Source organism: Arvicanthis niloticus, chromosome 16, assembly GCF_011762505.2.
Source record: "Arvicanthis niloticus isolate mArvNil1 chromosome 16, mArvNil1.pat.X, whole genome shotgun sequence".
NCBI lineage: Eukaryota > Metazoa > Chordata > Mammalia > Rodentia > Muridae > Arvicanthis > Arvicanthis niloticus.
Window position 1 is genome coordinate 69,806,305 of NC_047673.1, and position 22,192 is coordinate 69,828,496.

Sequence of the window (22,192 nt, forward strand, 5' to 3'; positions counted from 1 at the left end):
AGACCAAGTGTCAGGACCCTGGGTCCTGGGGGTGTGGCCAAACACCTGCCGTTGCCCCATTGGGGTTGGGGTTCAAGGACTATCCCACACCAGAAACCAAGACAACCTTTCACGGCCCCACAGGGTTTTCTCTGCCATTGTCTCTGGTCCACACCAGTTCCTTTTGTACAATTATGTATTGCACATGTGAGAAGAAGAGATGGTGTTTATCTTTCTACATGAAGTCAACAACTATCATCAGTTGACTTAGTTAGGGTTACTGTTGTGGCGAAACAACAGTACCAAAAGCAACTTGGGAAGAAAGCGTTTATTTGGCTTATGCTTCCATATCACTGTTCATCATCCAAGAACATCTCATCCAGGATAAGAACTCACACAGGATAGGAACTTCAAAGCAGGAGCTGATGCAGAGGCTATAGAGGGATGCTGCTTACTGGCTTTTTTAGCCTGCTTTATTTTAGAACCTAATACTGCCAGCCCAGGGATAGCACTGTTGGACCCCGAGATCCAAACCGGCAAGACATGCTCCCACAGAAACACTCACAGACAGGAGGTTCGATGCAAAAGCAAAAGGTTTACTGATCCAGCACACTGGGGTTCCCCCCATACACACACGCAGGCTAGAGGAGCCCTGAGCTGCAGCTAAGAGCAGTTTTTATACAGTTTTCACAGGGTTTACGAGGGCAGTCTTACAATCACCTCTTAGACAATGCTAACCACAAAGGCTGACCTCAAACAACCGCTCCCACGCCCAGTTTCTTGGCAACATTATCTTATGACAATGAGTGTTAGCTAAGTCTATCTTACCATAGCTCGTGTTTACCCAGGTTTATTGCGATAAGGGCCCAGCTTCCTGATAACCTTTTAATTCTCTTATCTTGGGCCCTTTTCCTGGAATGTATGTGTAAGTCTTTGGAATGTGCTTCTCCCAGAACGTGTCTCTGGAGAAGTTGATTTTTAAGTTTAGACTGAGACCTGAGATTCCTTCAGCACCACCCACGATGCACTGGTTTCTCCCCCAGTCACTAATTAAAGAAAATACCCTTTAGGCTTGACAGCATAATCTTATGGGAGATATTTTCTCAATTGAGGTTCCCTCCTCTTAGATGACTCTAGCTTCTGTCGAGTTTACATAAAGCTATCATAGCAGCGTTTCTGCCCTGCCTTCCCCCAAAGAACATGGTGTCCGTCGCCTCCTGATCTCTTGCTATAATAAGCCTATACACATAAGTTCTTTTAGTTTTAAAAGTTTTATTTCTGTATACTTGGACAACATTTTCGAGAATAAGAATGATCCCAAGAAATTAAAAAACCCAAGAACTCTTAGAATTAGAGCCAATGACTTCCCCTCCCCTGTTCTCTGTACATTGACCAGTTGTGAGTCTCTGTCTTAACCAGTGCCCACAGAAACAAAGATGTCTGTGCAGTGGGCTGACAGCTGCGCAGGCACAAAGGCAAGCATGGGGAAGACAGCTTGATGCCCATTTACAAAACAGCAGTAGGCTTCACTAGGGCTGTGTTTTGGCCATGTTCACAGTACTACGCAAGAGTTCCATTTCATGAATCAGGCATTCAATTCAGGCCAAAGATAGTTAATTACTCCTGTAATAGTCATGCAGGAGATCTCATCCTAAGTTCTAAACCAGCACATTTTAACCACGGTTTTCCTCCTCAAGCTGGGCATGATGGCTGTTTTGGTTGGTTTTTGTCAATTTAACACAAGCTTAGACATACCTGGAGAGCAGGAATCTTAATTGAGAAAATGCCTCCATAACACTGGCCTGTAGGCAATTCTGTTGAACATTTTCTCAATTAATGATTGATGTCTGAGGGCCTTGCCCACTGTGACCATCCTCAGCAGTTGTCTTTGGTTATATAGGAAAGTAGTCCTCTTCTATGGCCTCTGCTTCAGTTCCTGCTTCTAGGTTCTTGCCTCGACTTCCTCCGTGATGGACTATGACCTGAGAGTCCTAAGCTAAAATAAACAATTTTCTCCCCAAGTTGCTTTTAGTCATGGTGTTTATCACAGCAATAGAAACCCTAACTAAGACAGTAGTGCATGCCTGTCACTCAAGTACTTAGGCTTTGGGAGCAGAATGAATATGTGGCTAGCCTGGACTACATAGTGACTTCCATCATGGTCTAAGTGAAATACTCTATTTTAGTGTTTTCCTAATGTGGATATAAAGATGTTTTGACCTTTGCCATTTCTTTCTGTACAGTTACAAAAGCCTCTTTTCTTCTTGTACATTCTAACTCAACCATGCCTTACCCCATTTTAATCTTATAAAGACATGAATATAATGCAACCTTTTTGACTGTTACGTATTACATATAAGATAATTTAGATGGGTTTTCTTAAACATATATCAACATATCATAGGTAGAAATTTAAGTGTTGTGCTGGTTAGTTTTCATCAACTTGACATGAGCTAGGGTCACATGGGAAGATGGAACCTTAATTCAGAGAAGACCCCATCAGATTGCCTGTTGGCAAGTCTAGAGGGCATTTTCTTGATTAATGATTTATATGAGAGGCTTCAGATCACTTGAGGTGGTGCCTAGTCAGGTGATCCTGGGTAGCATATGTAAATATAATCCTGGGGGAGGGGTATTTCTATTTGTCCTTTGCTCACAAGTGATGGCAAGGTGTTTCTACACCCATTCTAGTCCATTTCATCTCCCAAGTAAATGACAAAGAGACCTGGTATTTTTGTAAAAAGGCTTCGGGCATTATGCTGGGCACATTCTGAGCTATGCTAACCCAGCTATGCTGTCTACTTTCTAGCCATGTGGTCTTTACCTGCATCTGAATGTTGCCCTGGTTTGCTTTGGTCTATGTCTGTCCTCAGAGCTGTTCTCTCATCGATATCTTAAGGAGAATCCTCCTGGTCCATTTCCATGGTCTCTCCACCTCTCTTCTCTCTCCTTCTCTGTGGACTCTTTGGGACCCCCTGACTGCAATTGGAAGTCCAGCCCTATTCTCTTCTGCCCAGCTAATTGGCTAGTCAGCTCTCCATTAACCAATTAAAGGTTGATGGAAAACATTTTTTATATAACACTGAGACTGGAAATGCCAACATCCAGAGTACAACCAAGTGTTTGAGCATAGAAATTAATAGCCGAAAACACAGTGTGTAAAACCATCTCCAATAGGCATGAGAAACCAGGCCGAGCAAGCCAGTCAGAAGCACTTCTCTGTAGCTCTACGTTAGTCCTGTCACTAGATTGTTGCCGTAAGCTCCTGCCATCACCTCCTTCCCGTACCTCCCTGAGTTCCTTTTGGTCATCATAGCAACAGAGAGCAAACTAGAACAAATTTAAATCAAGAAATCATATAAGTGCCAACAAAAAGCTTAGATAAATTTTTGATCTTAATATGCAGGCTTTCTAAAATATCAGAGACACAGACCATAAAAGCATATAAACTGAGGAAAGTATTTGTAATATATGACAGAGAAATAATTAATTGCCATATACATTTTTGAGTGAGAATATATATAAAAATGATGTACCAATATAGCCCCTGATAGAGAGGAGTTGTTTCTTATTTTATTTCTTTAATTTTTTTGTTATGTATATAGCAAAAACAAATTAGTTACTCACCAGGAATATGCAGCATAGAACATCAGCAAGAGATAACTAAACTGAAAACTGACTTGGAAAAGAAAAGTATCTTTTATGAAGAAGAAATATCTAAAAGAGAAGGAATTCACGCAAATGAGATTAAAAATTTGAAGAAGGAGCTGCATGACTCAGAGGGCCAGCAACTTGCTCTCAACAAAGAAATTATGGTTTTAAAAGACAAATTGGAAAAAACCAGGAGAGAAAGGTAAGAACCAAATCATTTTCTCCTCTAGCAAATATCTACTATGTGTATGTTGTGTGCCAAGTCCTAGGAAACTCAGACAATAGGAATATCCGAGTTCCAGCAGCGAAAAGTCAAGATTGCTAAGCAGGCAGCTCTAGTGCAGCACGGTGAGGGAGCAGTGGGGGAGGGGGCTGTGGAAGCAGCCCAAGAGGTGCCAGAAGGACCTTTGGGGCATGGGACCTGTCCAGCAGGAAGTACACCTTAGCTGCCCTTAAAGAGCTAGGAAGTAAGAGGGAAGTGCCCAGGAAGAGGTAGCAGAATGTTCTAGGGCCTAAAAGAAAGAGAATGTCACACAGTCAGAAAACAGATGCTACTTAACTGTGGTGGATACACACATAGAGAAACAAGAGTGATCAGAGAGGAGGCTATGGAAATAAAAGAAAACACCCAGGTAAAGTTGTGGGTTAATGTAAGGCTTTGCAGTGTGTCCTAATGGGTCAGAGGGAAGTTACATGGTAGTGCTTATATTTTGGAATGGTCACTTGCTACCTTGTGCAGAACTATTTAGAATCATCTAAAGGAATCCAGCTATAAAACGAGGCAGCAGTCCATAGATAGTGTTGAGGTTGGAGGAAAGTGTGGTAGATTCAGACATTCTGCAGAGAAAACAGAACTGCAGGGCAGAAGTGAGTGCTAAGAGAACAGCAGCCGTCAGTACCACTGAGGGTCTAGGTGTCAGACAGCTGAACAGATGTGGCATCTGTCCTTCTTAACTATACTGAAGCCCACATGCTTGCACTTGGGTGCATTCTTAACGAATGCCAGGTACTGATGTAGTATAGGAGTGAGCAGACTGAGCAGAGTCGCTACCTCACGGAGCCTGCTCTCAGTGGTGAAAGACAATAAAGAGAATGGCGTAGAGCACAGTACAGAATGATCTGCGCCAAGAACAAAACAAAGTGGGAAAGAGGAGAGACATCCTAGGGGAGGTTTTACAGAGAAGGTGACTTCCCAGTAAAGAGTAAATAAATTCACATTTATGCTACAGTGTGAAGAAAGCATTCTACACGGAGGAGAGCCCGCCCATCTGTTCAAAAGTCCTGAGCATACCATGGAGTATTAACTCATTGTAAACGAGTTTCAGACGCCTAGTAGATATCGAGTCTTATATGTGGAGTAGGCTGTTTTCAGGGGTGAAATACAACTGTGGGTGTCACTCTCTCTGGGTGTGGCCATTTGGAGAATAAGCATAGAGAGAAGAAGGTCCTTGTATGAAGCCCTGGGGCAGCCCAGTCTGGGATGATGGAAGATGAGGAAGGACTATGAGAGTGATTTGAGAGAATTAAAGGAAGAAAACCAGGCAAGTATGATTTTTGGGACCATGATCAAGACAGCATATCCAGTCTGTCAGTATACAGGACAGTATGAGATCTGAACCAAGGAAAGAACTACACAGGGACATTTGCACTTAGCATCATTTGACTTTGGTAATAACAGTGTCAGTGGAAAAGTGATCACAGAAAGGAGTCCTGAAGGAGAGCCAGTGGAGCAGCGTGCAAGTAACCCTGGTGCTTAATGTTGTCCCTGCACAAGCAGCAGTTTATCTCAAGTCACTTTGCTTGTTGTTGTTGTTGTTGGTGGTGGTGTGTGTGTGTGTGACAGAAATGATAACATTTCTAATCTGACAGAAATTAGCCAATAGATGGTTCAGCAGAGTTGGGAGGAAGGCACAGAGCAGTGAAAAGATCAGCTTTACTCAGGCATATGCAGGTTTGCCTGGCGAAAAGAGACTGCAGAGTAAGTGGGCTCTGGTGACGTCACCTCGGAAAGTGGCTCTGGTTTTTGTGTTGAGTTGGCAGTGTTGAATGCAAAATGCTCAGGAGACATTGATGTGTGGGGTATGTCATCAGTTTAAAGCTCCAACAAGTTTCCAATATAGATCTCAAGATCTTCTGGTATAGTGGATAGTAATTGGAGCCAGGTGCTGAGGTTGAATGAAGTACTTAGGGAGAACATTTGGAGAGGACACGTGCATGTGAGGTGGCATTCTGAGGATCATTGGCATTTACAGGAAGGCAGAAGGAGGGAGTTCCCTAAGGCAGATGAGAAGAAGCTAAGGTAGACTGGATGTTAAGGTAGCACAGGGGGTGTTTACAGAAAGGTTTGGTTTATTTACGTGATGGAGGCAGACCTCAGATTCTAACATAGTGTGCTTATTGTCATTTTAAAATATAAGACTTAGTTTGTTTAATACTATTTTTAAAAAAGAATGTTTTACTTGATACTTTATTCAGTTTATTATTAGTGAACTTTTTTCCGAAAAGCATCTTTGCAATTTAATTTTCAAAGGTATTCCTGTGTCAGGAAAGATTCTTTAATATAACTAAATATAACATTTTGGGCTTTAAATAATACCATGATACATTCACTTGCAGGCTGGATTTTTCCCTTGAATTTATAATTTAAATTATAATTTACCTTTAGTAATCAAGTGTTACAGATTTTGGGGTCCCCCATTACTTGCATTTTTTATTCACTTGAAAACAGTTATATAAAATTATCTGGAACTGATCTGCTCTGAATTTTATTTTGTTGCTAACATCTTCTATCAAATTCTTATGGACATAAGTATATTTCTCAACATGACAACACAGTCTTCAGAAACGGATTCCCTTCTCTCTTTAGAGAGGCATTAGAATGGTTTACTTCTAAACAGTTGTAAATCAGTCTTGCCCATAAATATGCTTTATAATATTATCTCTGTGCATGTTTGTGTCTAGATGTAGGCAGAGAGAAGGGCTGGATCATCTGTTGACTAAAAGCACATGAGTGTGATTTCCAGGGCAAAGGGGTAGGATGTGGACAGTTCAGCTGTAAGCGAAGCAGCAGGTACAGCAGTCAGCCAGATGCTGTCATTTTCAGTGATGTCGCTTCTGTTATGGCATTTTCTACTATTACCTATATACTCAGAGGACACCTGCCATGGTGCCTGTTGAGAATGTTAGCCCCCCTCTCACTGTGGCAAGAGAAGTGTCCTCTAAGTGTTCTCAGGAGACACTGTAGAGAGTGGCTGAGCAACTAGGAAGTAGAAACACTCAAGCATTCTCCTTATCCAAGCAGGACAGACACTGCTACATGTCAGGTAAGTCTCATGCGAAGCTCCTTGATTCAGGCTAGCAATGAAAACTCACACCTAATTATTGAATTAATGCATTGAACCACAAATCCCAGATTGTACATTGAGTAAACTTGGTATATTTGCTCTGACCATCCTCGGCCTCCCACTCCTGGAATGTGCATATGCTACTCCCTACTTTTCCCTATATAAATTTATAGAAGTGTCAGTTCTTCATTGTGTAAGTCCCCTCATTCACATCTGCACTTGGTCTTGGCTGTGGTCCTAGCTCTTATGATGAGGCCTGAAGACAATGATGATAGTGTAGGTCTTACAGATAGTCAGCACCCCTCATCTGGAAGTAGCTGCTCTTGGGTGGTGACGCTAATGAAAGGTTCAAAGTGCTTTTAGCTTCAGCTGTTGCTGTGCACAGACAGGTTCTTACCCACCAGCACCTGTGCCTATGCTGACAAGACTGTAGTGCTGCACACTCATAACTTCAGACAAACTCCAGGTGAGGGTCACCCTACACAGTTACACCCTACACCCTGCACTCCTTAAAACTGTTGTGAGACCTAGAGAAGACAAAGAAACTACTTTGTACAAAGGGAAAACGAGAAAGAAACTGCCAGGCACAGCCCATGTTTTTCAATTGGCTTGGGACTAGATAAGAAACAGACAGCATTGAGCTGATGGGAGACTTAAATCAGGAAGACTTGGTAGTAGTGCTAATTAAGACACGTGCTGGCGGAAGCTAAACATGTACTTACTTGGCTTTGGGACATACAGTCTGGATTATAGGTCAGAAGAATAACATCTGCACCTGCCTCTTAGTTGGTCAGGAAAATACTGTACACACACAGTAATCTAGCAGCTGATGGACAAAGCTAACCATTGGGACATCTAGGCAAAGAGACACAGAGGTTTTTTATATGTTTATAACTTTTCTGTTACATTGAAATCATTTCAAACCAATATTATTAAATATCAAGATTCAGATAATTATTAATTTCTAAGTATTAACTGTTTTACTGATATTAATAAGCTAGTTTATTCTGATTTCTACATATTTGCTATATAACTGTTACACAAATTTTTTTCAGTTAAATTTTGATCCAATTCCTTTTTCTGATTTTCTGTTTTGAATTGTGTTAGTCAAAGTGAAAGGGAAGAATTTGAAAATGAGTTCAAACAACAATATGAACGAGAAAAAGTATTATTAACTGAAGAAAATAAAAAATTAACAAGTGAACTTGATAAGGTGAGTGGTTGTATCTCCTTTGGTCAAGTGCATGCTAGGTGTGGAGCACTGTGGTTTATACCATGATTGTCACTTTATATTTGCTGTGATATTTCATGGTGGCAGTGTTTGAATGACAAGTTTTTACTATACCCACTTGTGTTAGACTTAGTTTTGCTCCTCCTATCTTTTTGCCCTCCTGAACCTCTCCCCATCACCACCTTTTATTTGAGACAGTGTTTCATGTAGCCCAGGCTGGCCTTGAACTTATTTTATAGCTGAGATTAGCCTTGAATTACTAATTCTTCTACCTCTACTAGAATTACAGTCATGTATCACCATGCCAGCCTGTCTGTGTATGTGTGTTGCATATGTATGTGTGTGTGTGTGTGTGTGTGTGTGTATGGCTATGTATGTGCAGGGACTTATTACTAACAATAAATTACTAAAGTTATAAACTGACAAGTCCTAGCAGCTGCAGTGTTGAAAACAGGAGACTTCCAGTCCATTCGTCAGCAGGCTCGAGATCAAAGACTTGCAGTTTCTCTTTGAACATAGCTTGTCAGATTCCCTTTTGCCTGGAGTGCCTGCAATGTTAGGGAGGATAATCTATGTTATTCACTGTACTGACTTAAATGTCAGTTTCACCCAGGAGTATCCACACAGACATATTCATAATAAGAATTTACCAAATATTTGGGCTCCTCTATTCCAGTCAACATGACATATAAAATTTAAAACAATATGATTTCTCATCATGTAAACATTTCTGTGAAAAGCTTTTCTTAGAAAACTTGTCCCCATCAACATTACATGTGAAAAAGGCTGACCTAGGATCTCTGAAAATGTACAAGGAAGAAAGAAATGCAGCAACTAATTGCAGGTGCGGACCATTTGTCAGGAAATGGGTGGGTAGTAGTAGCATGAGATTTTTTTTTTGTAATTTAAGAAAATTTTTGTACATAATATATCACATACATGAAGAAAGTTGCCAGGCATACCAACAAACCCACACAAATCACTGAAAAGCCAGCAGGAGGATAAAATAGCACAAACAAAATTACAAAATGAGAGTGAACACAAGGCAGTGAGTATAAACAGAGGTATGAGAGTTCTCCGCATGCAATGTGTATACGTCAGTGTTAAATAACTATATTATATGCTCGAGAAAGGAGATGAAGTGAAGAATTTGAACAAGTAACTGGATTTTATACAGAATAATCAAACAGAACTTTTAAAAATTAAATTACCAAAATACTTAAAAGAAAGTTTTACTGACATATTGGAAACAGTAAATGCACAACTAAATAAACAAAAAAGATTAAGTTTGGACAGGGCTTCAAAAAATAAAAACAAAACAAAAGGGGGACATAGGAGTGTGGGAGACATGATGAGAACTAACGTGAATATTTGTCTTCCCAAAAGGAGAGGTGGGTGAGACTGTTGCAGAAACAGTATTTGAAGAATTAATGACCTAGAAATGCCAGAATCTATAAAACTGCTGACTCACAAAACTGCCCAAAGCAGAAACCAATACCTATATTGGTTTAGGATCCTAATCCTAAAAGCAACCAGAAAAGGCTCGTGATACTCAGAGGGTAAAAGACGGAGAGCTGAACCTCAGCAGGAGAGAAGAGAAGAAGCAAACCAGAAAAAAAAGGGAAGGCACTTTCCAAACACTGAAACAAAGTAACCACCCCTGTAAATTGTTAAATGTTGTATTTCATTAAGAAACCTGCAAAAAAATAAGTGACATGTCAAACAGTTGTGTCACATTCTCAGTGGATCATGATTTAACATAACAAACCTAGGTTGGTTTTTGTTCTAAATAGAAATTTCAACAATAGGAGGTTTGTTTTAAAATGTTTCTATGGTATTTGTGTGTATGTGTGTGCTCAGGTAGATGGAGTGAAGACTACAAGTTGACAGTGGGTATGTTCCTCAGTAGACCTTTCTCCCACCCGCCCCCCCCCCGCCCCCGCTTTTTAAAGCTAAGGTCTCTAGTTGAAGTCAGATGGAGCTCACTGCTCCTTACTCCACCCTATGCTGGGGTTGCAGATGCCAGATGCATCCTGCCACTCTGCCTTTTTACCTCTGTCCTGAGGCCCAGAACTCAGGTGTTCATACCTGCGCAAGAGAAATTTATTGACTGAGCCATCTTCTAAGCCCCAAGTTTAAACTGAGGTTCAAAGTGTTTATATTGAAAGTGAAAGAGCTTCATTTTAAACCAATATATGTTACAGATAATTTTATATAATTAAAATGCATTTTTTCCTGGAGTATGAGAAGATTGCTGTTGGGAGGTGGGGTGGTTGTTGAAGGTGTATGTTGAGCTCTTGAGAATTCACTTACAGCATCCATTTCTTTTACTGTTAAGTACATTATTTTATTTTCTTCATTTGTTTGAACTAGTAGTCATTTGTATAGTTTCCTTTTATATTTTAAATAATTTTTATTTTTATTTTATGTATATATTACCTGCCTGTATGCCTGTACATCGTGTGCATGCAGTGCCTATGGAGGCCAGAAGAGGGTGTTGTATCCCCTTGGCCAGAGTGCCAGTTGTTCTTCCAGAGGATGTGGATTCAATTGCTAGCACCCACATGGTGGCTCACAACCATTTGTGTGTGTGCTTGTAATTCTTTATAAGACTATTATAAGTTAACAGGACATTTGCAGAAAAGGGAGGTGGGAGTGACAGAGGAAGGAAAAGACTGTTTGGCCTGAGGAATTGGATAATTTTTTTCAAGTTGATGAGTATTCACAATTAAGACCAGTTTCATGTAGGGCTTGATGAAAGGCAAGAAAGAAAGCAGGACATTTCAATGTGTTCATTGTTACTAAATTCTTCAGTGTGTCTTCAGTGTGGTATAGAATAATAAAAAAACAAACAATTTTAATTGAAGATTATTAGATGGGATAATAGGTGTCTAAGTACTGTAATGTCTTGTTCACCACCCCTGCCTTCAAACTACCTTCTAGCTGACGTCCTTGTATGAGAGCGTGAGTTTGCGAAACCAGCACTTAGAAGAAGAGGTCAAAGATCTAGCAGATAAGAAGGAATCTGTCGCCCACTGGGAAGCCCAAATCACAGAGATAATCCAGTGGTGAGTGCCCTCCCAGTGCTGTTGTGGGGGGCAGGGCTGTGGCCTGGGTGAGGTCCTAACCCCTCATTGTCTTCCTTTGCCATGGAAATAAAGTTACCTTACACTTGTAAAAAATGGAAAAGTAAGCCTTTAAAGAACTTAAGAAACACTTCCATTTGCTTTTGGTGTTCCCTAAGGTCAAAACTGCCATATTTGTGGTTATTTTAAGAAACTGATAGCCTGAGAAAAATGTAAAAGATGAACACTAGTGTGTTTGTAAGGATAACATAGCAGTTCACATACGGCATTTTTAAAACCTTAAAAGATTGGGGCTTAGCTTCACAAACTGCTTCTTACACTCTGAGGACTGACTCTGATTATTTGGCCTATGAATTTTGTCATCTTCATTTACTAAATGATTGTTACCATGCTTATACTTCATGGAGAAAGAGGAACCCAGTGAAGACTTTTTTCTTTCTTCCTTTCTTCCTTCCTTCCTTCCTTCCTTCCTTCCTTCCTTCCTTTCTTTCTTTCTTTTTTTTTTTTTTGAAAATTTTTAATGTATTTTTATTGGAAATTCTACTTATTTATATTCCAGAAATTATCCCCTTTCCCGATTTCCCCGCCCCCCCCCCCCAGGAACTTCTAAATCTTGCCCCCCATCCTGCTGCTTCTATGATGGTGTACCCCCACCCATCCAGACACTCCCCCTTCCCTGCCCTTGAATTCCTCGACACTGGGGCATCCCACCTTCACAGGAACAAGGACCTCCTCTCCCACCTATGCCCAACGCTATCCTCACCTAAATATACAGCTGGAGCCATGGGTCCCTCCCTATGTGTTCCCAGGCTGGTGGTTTAGATCCTGCAAGCTCTGGTTGTTTGGTATTGTCGCTCTTCCCATGGGGCCTCAAGCCCCTTCAGCTCCTTCAGGAAGAATTTTTTTTAATAACTTTTATATTTATTTAAATCTTTACCCACTTTAACCTTTATATTAAAATTGCTAGTTCCTTTATATATTTACAAACCAGTTTATTATTTATTGAGGATTTTAATTTCCTGTGATTATATCAGCTTAGTCAGTTTTCTACTTTCCTTTATCTGTTTTTTTTTTTTTTTTTTTTTTTTTTGGTTTTTCGAGACAGGGTTTCTCTGTGTAGTCCTGGCTGTCCTGGAACTCACTCTGTAGACCAGGCTGGCCTCGAACTCAGAAATCCGCCTGTCTCTGCCTCCCAAGTGCTGGGATTAAAGGCGTGTGCCACCACCGCCCGGCCTTTATCTGATTTCTAATACCCTTCTTAAATCATAACCCAAATATGTCTATACTGACCTAACTGTAGAGTTCTTCTGATAACTAATCTTTGCTTACACATGTGCCCAGATTGTGAAAATTTACTTGTGTTCCAGAAAACAGAACTGTTAGTTTGTTAGTGTTTAATTCTTGTCTACACCATTGGATTTATATTTAAGGAGTTCTCTAAGTATTTCTTTAAGTTTTTGGCACTTGGTTCTTTATGAAGCTTTAAGTCACATACATCTAGTTTTCCATTGTTTTACTTTGTACGATGTCCACCTTTGTATGTGTGTGTGTACTCTAGGGTGAGCGATGAGAAGGATGCACGAGGCTATCTTCAGGCTTTAGCTTCTAAAATGACTGAAGAATTGGAAGCGTTAAGAAATTCCAGCTTGGGGACACGAGCAACAGTAAGCGCTGCCGTCTTACACAGAGGCTCATCTCTTTAACAAGCAGAAAGCACATGATAAATCTGACTGCTGTAAAAGCTCTCGTGAGAAATATTTTAGATCTTTATAAGAAAGTATAACACATTACTGTTGGCTCTGATTGTGTAGCTACTTATTGAAGGAACTGAAAAGAAAAAAATAATTGTTTATTTATGCATACTTACTGTTATTTCTGGGTTTAATGAAAATGTATTTTTACAAGTTATGTGTCAGTTCTACTGCTATCAGTGATATTGCTTATAAAATAGCTGCTAGATTCCCTTATATTTTGAAATTTAATTTTAAGAATAAAATAGGAGGGAACTAACACATAGCCATATTATTTTATAGGATATGCCCTGGAAAATGCGTCGTTTTGCAAAACTGGACATGTCAGCTAGACTAGAGTTGCAGTCTGCCTTGGATGCAGAAATAAGAGCTAAACAGGCCATCCAGGAAGAGCTGAATAAAGTCAAAGCATCTAACATCATAACAGAATGGTAAGGACCAATAATCTAGTCACTAGAGTAGTTTATAAGCAAGCTTGTTGAAGTTACATGTTTAGTTGCCTATCTGTTAGGGATTTTAGTTGTTGTTGTTTGCTTGTTTGTTTGTTTTTTAAGCAAAAATGATGCCCAGAAGATTGGGAATGTGATTTAGTAGTATAGTGCTTGCCTTGCGTGCCCATGCCCCCACCTCCCAACAAAAGTGAAGAACAGGTTTGGGGAGCTAGCTCAGTCATTAAAGTGCTTGCCTTATAAGCATGAAGACCTAAATTTGAGCCCCACATTTAAAAAAAAAATGCTGGAGCCATAGCATCTGCCTATAATCCCAGGACTGAAAAGAAAGAGGAGAGGAGATGAGGGGAGATGAGGGGAGGGGAGGGGAGAGGGAGAGAGGGAGAGGGAGAGGGGGAGGGGGAGAGGGGGAGAGAGGGAGAGAGGGAGAGAAGGGGAGAGGGAGAGGAGGGAGAAGAGGGAGAGGGAGAGGTAGAGGGAGAGGGAGAGGGAGATGGAAAAAAAGAACGAGAGAGAATGAGAATTCCAGCTCATTGTCCAGGTACCTAGCAAGATCAATGAGCTCCAAATTCAGTGAGAAACTCTCCAAGCCTAAGGTGAGGCGCTGTGGAGGAAGACGTTGACCTTGCCTCTGCCCTGCACAGCTGCACACGTACACCCAGACATGTACACATGAAACAGTGACCACAAAAAGGAAAGATGTGATTCTAGGTAACATCTCATACAGCCTTGTTTTATTCAGGCTTATTCATAGATAATTAGTTTTAAATAATATTCCATTCTTTATTTTCCTCCTTATATCTTAAGTTTAATTAACTCAATTTTTTTCTATTAAATCTAAAATTCTCTCACATTCTGTATAGAATGAAACTTGTAGCCAAAACAAAATACAAATATCTGAAAATTGGGAACTCTACTATAGGTCTTTTACAAATGGTCATTTTATTGATGTTAAATTTTGTGGGTATTTGTTTGTTTGGGGGTTCCAGATGTTAAGTTTTGTAAAGGCAAAATAATTATGATTATTTTCAGGTTCCTTTATTTATTTAAAAATAAGCAAACTTATAGTATCCAGGGCAGTAAGCTACTAAACATATCCCCTTGATTTTTGTTGTAACAGTAAAACAAATTCTATTTTATATGCATAAATGATGAAACAAAAGTTTTTAATTGGATTAGATATAAAAATGGTTCATAAATAAGTCATAGGACTGGACAGATGGCTCAGCAATTCAGAGTCCTCAGTGGTTTTGCAGAGGACCAAGGTTTGATTTTTCAGCAGTTAGATCACAGACCTCACAACTGCCTATAAGTCTAGTTCCATAGAATCCAAAATGTTGGGACCTCCTTAGGGAATCTGTTTGCATGTGGTACACATAAACTCAGACAGACACAAACACACACATATGAAGAAAGATTAATAAATTTTTAAATAAATCAGTTAGTGGGTAACATTGGAACAATAGTAAGTTCACAGTAAAAATGAAACTATAAATTTAAAAATCCTTCTGGCTCAAAAATACCAGAACTTCCAAAAGCATGAGAAGAAACACAGGACTACAAATTTAATTTTGAGTGGATTGCTGCCTTAAGACTTAAGCTATAGTCATTTTTTTTCTTATTGAAGGGCAGACACACTAATGTTGAATTATAAACTTTTAATGTAAATGACACAGGCATAAATTAAGTATGTTTTAATTAAATATGCTTGTGAAGCGTTAAAAGAGAAATTTTTTCTTGTAGCTTTAGCTACGTGGTGATATATGAAGAAAGTCTAACAGGATTCTAAAATTAACTTTTGGTTTCATAATATTGTTAAATGTAATAATTCAGCTCAGGGTCATCAGATGTTTCTATAAAGGCAGGTTGTAGCCTCTCTGCCCAGTCCTTACAGTGCAGCAGCAGCCTCAGTCCTGTACTGATGCTTGCCAGTGCTAGGGGTTGAGCTAGGGCTTCCTGCACAGGGGCCAGGCAAGTCTTCTGCAACTGAGCTGCATTGCAGACCTGGCAGCCACCATCTTTATCGAAATGAATGAGCCTGGCTTGCTTTATTAATTTGCATAATAGCAGGTGACAGGCTGCATTTGTCTTCATGTAGTAGTTAACAGTCTTCTAATTTAGCCTCACAGACATTTAAACCAAATAAGCCCAGCTAAACAAAACTAATGACTCTTTTCCTTTCCCTGCTTATTTAAGTAAACTGAAAGACTCAGAGAAGAAGAACTTGGAACTGTTGTCCGAAATTGAGCAGCTGATAAAGGACACTGAAGAACTTAGATCTGAAAAGGGTATGAGAATGTGTGTTTGCGTCGGCACTTGCTGTACTGAATGGCTGTTATTGCGGAAGACCCAGCTTACTGCATAGATGGAGAATTCTTTACATTAGCAACCACACATGCACACACCCTTAAGAGTTCATACAAACACACACACACATTCATGTGTACATACATGTGCATAGATACATACATGCAGCCTGGCTGAGCGATTATGTATTAGTTAATATACATTATATTAAGAGTTTTTAATTACAGAAATGACCACTTTGCCATGAATTTGACTGTTATTTCAGTGTTGAAATATACTTTATAAGTAACTTTTAAGTAGGGATAAAAGTATTTTCTGATGTATTTATAATCTTCTCACTTGTCATATGAGGTAGTCACTTCAATAGTGGTATTGTGTGTTAACATTAGAACTTAGTGAAGAAACTTGAAAAGGGGGAGGTTGTATGGGGGGGCAGAGTCTTGTTGAATAGCCCATGGTGTTCTTGAATTCAGAATCCTCTTGCCCACTTCCCCAGAGTGCTAGGATTGCAGTTATTATCTTTCTATGTGCCTACAGCATACAAAATCTTACAGGTACAGGAAAAACAGGAAAACAATATAAAATAATTAAGATGACTAACTCAGTATTAATTGTTTTAGTAATGAAGAATTATTTGCATGTTTGTTGTCTTTTTCCATATTGATTTTTACATTGTTTGTCCTTTAAGATTTCCCAAGATTTATTATTATTTTCTTGAGAACTTTTGTTCTTTTTACATGGACCTAGCTCAGAGCATGTCATAACCTTATGATATAAACCTCTTATACAATTTTTCCATAATGTGGACATTACAAGGGTGATGATTTAGTAAAAATAAATTCAGAATGTGACTTATTTAATAAAGACATTTTATATAGAATTATCAAAAAAATTTCTGGCAATGGCCATCATCAATTACTGAATTAATATATGGGCTTTGTTTTTGTCTGAGTGTTTCTTTATTATTTCCCATATCCATAAGACAGAGAGGGTTGGGTCTGTCTGGTTGGGTTTTTAATGCCTGCTTATACTAAGGAGAATAGACTAACCACATAAAGCACTAAAGTACTTTGTTGCAGGTTTTTTGTTGATTGAATTTTGTAATGACAAAAAGTGAGTAAGAACTCACAGTACAAGGATAAGCCATCCTGCCAAATGATCATGCTTGATTTTAATTCATAAACAGTGGAGAAGTATATTAAGGAAGAAAGACAGTATATAATATGAGTGCCTGTGGTTCTAAAAGCAATTTAACCAGAATGACACCTGTGCCAAATAAAACTGACAAATCAAATGACTGCATTAAATTTATATTATATCCAAACCTAAAAGACTTTTAAGTTTCTGGCACATTGCTTTATGAAAGCATGTTAAACAAAGGCTTTCTTTTTCATAATATTGCAAATTTTCATTATATTACATCATGATATAATGTGCTATATAAATGAATTTACAAAATGAGGGTAAAGTCCTTTTCTATACTTTATTTACTATTTTATTCCCAATATCTAGAAAAGTACCTTCTATAACATTTGTGTGTGTGTGTGTGTGTGTGTAGAGACAGACAGACAGACAGACAGACAGACAGACAGAGACAGAGAGACAGGGAGGCAGTACATGCCTTGGCATACATACAGAGGTTAGAGAACAACTTTCAGAATTTAGTTCTCTCACCTTGTGGGTCTCAGAGATTGAACTTGGGTCTTCAGGCTTGGCAGCAAGAGCCTTTAGCTGCTGAGCCATCTCAGCTGTTCATAATAGGCTCATAATAAATATTCATTGACTATCTGAACTGCCTGTTTGATAATTATGATATATTAGAATAATATTAATATTGAGAAACACATAAATCAGTGATTGGGAGATGACTGACTGTGTAAAAATGCTTGCTTTGTGACCATGAGTATCTGATTTCAGATTCTGAGCACCCACATTCCTATCACCCAGGGTGATACACCTAAAATCCCAGCACTGAAAGACAAGGAAAAAAAAAAAACCATGGAGTTCACTGGCAAGCCATTTTAACCAAATGTGAACTTTAGTTTTAGTGAAAGACCATGTTTCAAAAGCAAAACAAAACAAAATGGAGAGCAACAAAGGAAGATCCCTAACAACTGACAACTGACCTCTGACCTCTAAATGTACATGCACGGTCATGCACGGTCATGCACCCAAATATAGATACAGAGAGTGCCTGCCCTGTGCTCCGTAGAGAAACACAGACCAGGTGGCAGGTCTTCATGATAGAGAAGGCAGACGCTGTACAGCGGCGGCTGGAGAGATGGCTCAGCAGTTCAGAGCACTGGTGGCCTTCTAGAAGACCAGGTTTAACCTCGAGCACCCACAGCATTCTCTAACACCTGTCCCTGGGTTCTGCTGCCTCCTTCTGGCCTCCACAAGCACTGCATGCACATGGTGTACAGACATACATGAAGGAAAAACATTTGTATATACAATTTTTTAAAATTAATTATGATAGGCTATTTTTGCTTTATCTCCCCTAATATTATCATCTTTATATTTAGAGAATTTTTTGAGATATGTATTTAAATTTATCATAGCCAAAAAGTATATGTACTTTTTAAAAAAAATTCATCTGAGAAAAAAATGAATTTTGGATTCTTCAGTCTTCAGTAAGCTAATATCTGATATAGGAAAAATGTAATTAACTATATTTATTTTATTAATGAAATAAATATTATATTTCATAAATGCTGAAAAGACTATTTTTTAAAAAGTATTTCAAAAGATGTACCTTGTTTGGCTGGTAAATGAATTTAGAAAAATCACAAATAAACAAGCTTCTAGTTTTATTTTTTTTTCAAATTGCCCAAAAGATACTTTATTTTATTATGATGTATTAGATCAGTGGTTCTCAGCCTTCCTAATGCTGTGATGCTTTAATACAGTTCCTCATGTGTGTGACCTCCAACCCTAAAGTTATTTCGTTGCTACTTCATAAGTGTAATTTTGCTGCTGTTATGAATCTTAATGTGAACATCTGATACACAGGATGTGGCTATCTGTGAAAGGGTTGTTCGACCCACCAAAAGCGTTATGAGCCCCATGTTGAGAACTGGTATAAGGAGATGGAGACGTTAACTAGTGACTCAAAGGACTATCTTGTAAGCTAGCCTAGTTTAAGTGTTGAGTCTGGGAAACACTAATGTATTTTGGTTTTTTAACTATGTAAAGTTAATACAATCAACCTCGAAACATAGTAGTTTTATTTTTAAAAACTTTAATAGATTGAGACAGGAGAGGTTATCCATGAAATTTATTTTTAGTTGTTCTACTTTAAAAAAAAAGTTGCCGCTGTTTTCTAGGTATAGAGCACCAAGACTCACAGCATTCTTTCTTGGCATTTTTGAATACGCCTACCGATGCTCTGGACCAATTTGAAGTAAGTAACTGCTCTGAAGACCCTCTGGGGTCTGTCTGCAATTCACTCTGGGACCTAAATTTACTTGCAGTAAAACTTTAATAACCGCCACATAAGAGAACCTAGCATCATATAAATAAGTGAATAGAAACATGTAAGGAAGGAATGTCTGCATTCTTATGGAAGTATGACCACATTTGTATAATAAAAACACCTAAGAGTCTGAAACCAAAAGCTGTTCTTAGACTTAAAAGCAACTTCAACTCCCTGAAGAAACAGTGAAAGTAGGGGAAAAAAATCCCAATTTTTGAAATAATTTTCTTTTTCTCCAAAGCACAATAAAAATAAGTGAACGCAAGAGTGGTCACTGCAGCTTACTGCTGGCTCCTGTTCAAGTCAGCTCCTTAAGCAGTGTGCACTGACTGCTGTCGATAAAAGTGCTAACCTACACTCTGTTAGCTGTACTCTGAAATAGTGATTATGTCACTCTTTGTCATTCTTTCCTTTTTATTTAAATATTTTACTGAAAAAAGTAATATACTGCCAAAGTATGTTTCGTGTCAGAAAATATAAGTTATTGGTTATGGCCTTGTGCAGCAGTTAGAGACCCTGGATCTGTGCACAGGCTTGGCTCTAAGTTCTGGAATGTGCAGAGAGCACAGATGACAGACCCCTCTTATCACTTATTCCATCGGGAAGAGTATGGAACCGAGACTCTAATACCCTGGTTTTGTTATCTTCAAAAGTGTAGCATTAATTTAATTAGTGGTGATTTGCCATGCACTGCTATTTTATTACATTGGGGACAGTAACTGAATTTCACTTCTTGGGGAAGGGAGGAAGAATCGCTCTTTGAGAAGTAATCCCGAAGTTCTTGACAGTGGTGGCAGTAACTGCTTTTCTCATTTATTTATTTGAACAAATGCCATTTGCCTTTCAATTGTTTTACAAAATTTTGATTTATTATTTGTTTGTATTAAATTGCTTCATCCATATTTTCTATTTTTTTTATTGCTGAATTCGTTAAATAGGATTCATTTTCTTCTTCCTCATCCTCACTGATTGATTTTTTGGATGACGTAAGTCTTTGATTTTCAACAAATGCATCCTTCAGTAAAAAAGATCAGTGAATTGATTTGAAGAATTTGCCTAGTAATGCAGTCGGTTTTCGAAATATCACTTGGAAATATATGTGAGCCAAATGCTTTCATCTTATAAATATAACAGTCTATCATTAAGTGTAATATAGTTAAAAAAAAAAAAAACTTTTAGAAAATGCTTTGGCCTTTGGCAGATCTCTGTGTTTCCATTCTTTACAAGAAAGACTGGAATGCTTGCTTACATACTGTCTCTGTCTATGATAAACGGCTCCTTTTGTCTTTCATGGTTTAGCTTTTACTCTCTCCTTTCTCTTTAGCACTTTGCTGTTTCTGTGTTGTTTAAAAGAAGCCTCTGACGAAGTAATTTAAAAAGTGACATTTAAGAGTTAACTTCTCAGTTTTATTATAACACATTAAGAATATAAATTAAATTTTAATGCAGATTTCTAATGTACAAAGTGATTTTAAGTAAATATGTACACTATATACCTCATTTTGCTGCATTAATATATTCTATCTGAATTAATTGTGTAGATTTAACACTGTAAAGGTTTCTAGTAAATGCGTGATGCATTCGTTCCCCACCTGCACTGCCTGTTAGATTCATTTTCTGTTCCACTTTAGATGAGTCAGAATCCTTGATATCATGTTGAACATGCAGACTCTGCAGAAATTAAAAGATGAAAGAGTTTAAATGTAAACAATACATATTAAGGTTTTTTTAAATAAGGGGAAACTCATTAAATATTTTATTCCTAATATTTTGTTATATTAGGAATAACAATAAAGTACAATATTATATTCAGAAGATGATTTCAGCATAATTTTTCACTGGAAATTTTTTTATATTTTTTTTCAAATTTCTAAACAACAAAGAGACTTTTTGGTGTGTTTGAAAAATATGCCTAAACCTGTTTCCCTCCAAAATAGAAATTTTTGTTGTTCTTAAAACAATTAATTATGCTGGATAGTTCTGTAGTGTACTTGAAAGATAACTGTCCTGAAAATATCACACTCCATGTTCCAGTGTGCTGTTTGTTATGCTAAAACAATATTGCTCTTTCATTACCACATTAGAAAGCTTGAGTGAATTATTGAGGTTTTTTTACTGATAAACTATTTTCACTTTTCCTAAACAAATTCTTGTCTCCGTCCCCTGGCACTCGGGTAGAGTGTTCCCCTGCAGACTCCCGCTGCAGGGGTGCTGAGTCTGCTCCTCTAGATGGAAAGGAAGTGCAAGACCCAAGCCAGACCCAGGGCCCCTCAGCAGCTGTTCCACAACACAAGTCATCCAGGAACAGAGCTGACTCTTAGAAAGGGCAGAGGGATTCCTAGTACACAGTGAAGGGGAGCGGACGCACAAACGCTGCTGGGCTTCTGTGGGCGTTGTTGTGGGGGTTTTGTTTTGGTTTTGCTTTGGTTTTGCTTCCCACTTTCCAAGGCATGAGTTTCTGTTCTCCTGCTGTTCTAGTAAACCTCATAGAGTTTGAAGGAGATTACCCGGCCTTTCAATACCTAGGTTTGCTCATCTGACAAATAGTTGGAAGTTATGGCCCTAGACTCATAAAGTGGTTTGAATATTTAAAGGAATTGCATAATGCCTTTGAGAATTTTAGTCTCTTTTCTTACTGTGTTGGTTATCTTCTCTTCACCTCTAGCTCCGTCTCTTACCTGCCAGTGTTACTTCACTGAAATGCTGCTGTCCTTGCTCCTTACTTAGCCTTCACTCACTAGTAATATGAACCACAGCACCTTCTTTGGAATTGTTGAATCCCATTACTGTTGAGAAATGATAGTTTTTTCTATTAGAGGGAGAGCTAACAATGAGCTCCCATTTTAAAAAAGTTTCTATTCTTAATTTATACTTTATTATATAACCCTCTTGTTTCTTTTGTTCATTGTTTATAACTAT

At 38.5% G+C, this 22,192-nt stretch overlaps 1 protein-coding gene across 20 annotated transcripts in view; it reads left to right on the forward strand.

Moving 5' to 3' along the window:
• Positions 1-22,192, forward strand: part of Cdc42bpa (CDC42 binding protein kinase alpha) — a 217,834-nt gene that overhangs the window by 152,653 nt on the left and 42,989 nt on the right. For 9 of the 20 annotated variants that reach the window (XM_076914596.1, XM_076914601.1, XM_076914598.1 and 6 more), the window contains 8 exons: positions 3,585-3,832; positions 8,082-8,187; positions 11,149-11,273; positions 12,850-12,955; positions 13,325-13,473; positions 15,688-15,779; positions 19,125-19,201; positions 20,212-20,259. In XM_076914596.1, coding sequence (XP_076770711.1) covers positions 3,585-3,832; positions 8,082-8,187; positions 11,149-11,273; positions 12,850-12,955; positions 13,325-13,473; positions 15,688-15,779; positions 19,125-19,201; positions 20,212-20,259 — 951 coding nt within the window. The remainder of the gene's footprint in view (positions 1-3,584; positions 3,833-8,081; positions 8,188-11,148; positions 11,274-12,849; positions 12,956-13,324; positions 13,474-15,687; positions 15,780-19,124; positions 19,202-20,211; positions 20,260-22,192) is intronic. The other 11 variants (XM_076914597.1, XM_076914600.1, XM_034520050.2 and 8 more) reach the window with 2 other exon arrangements.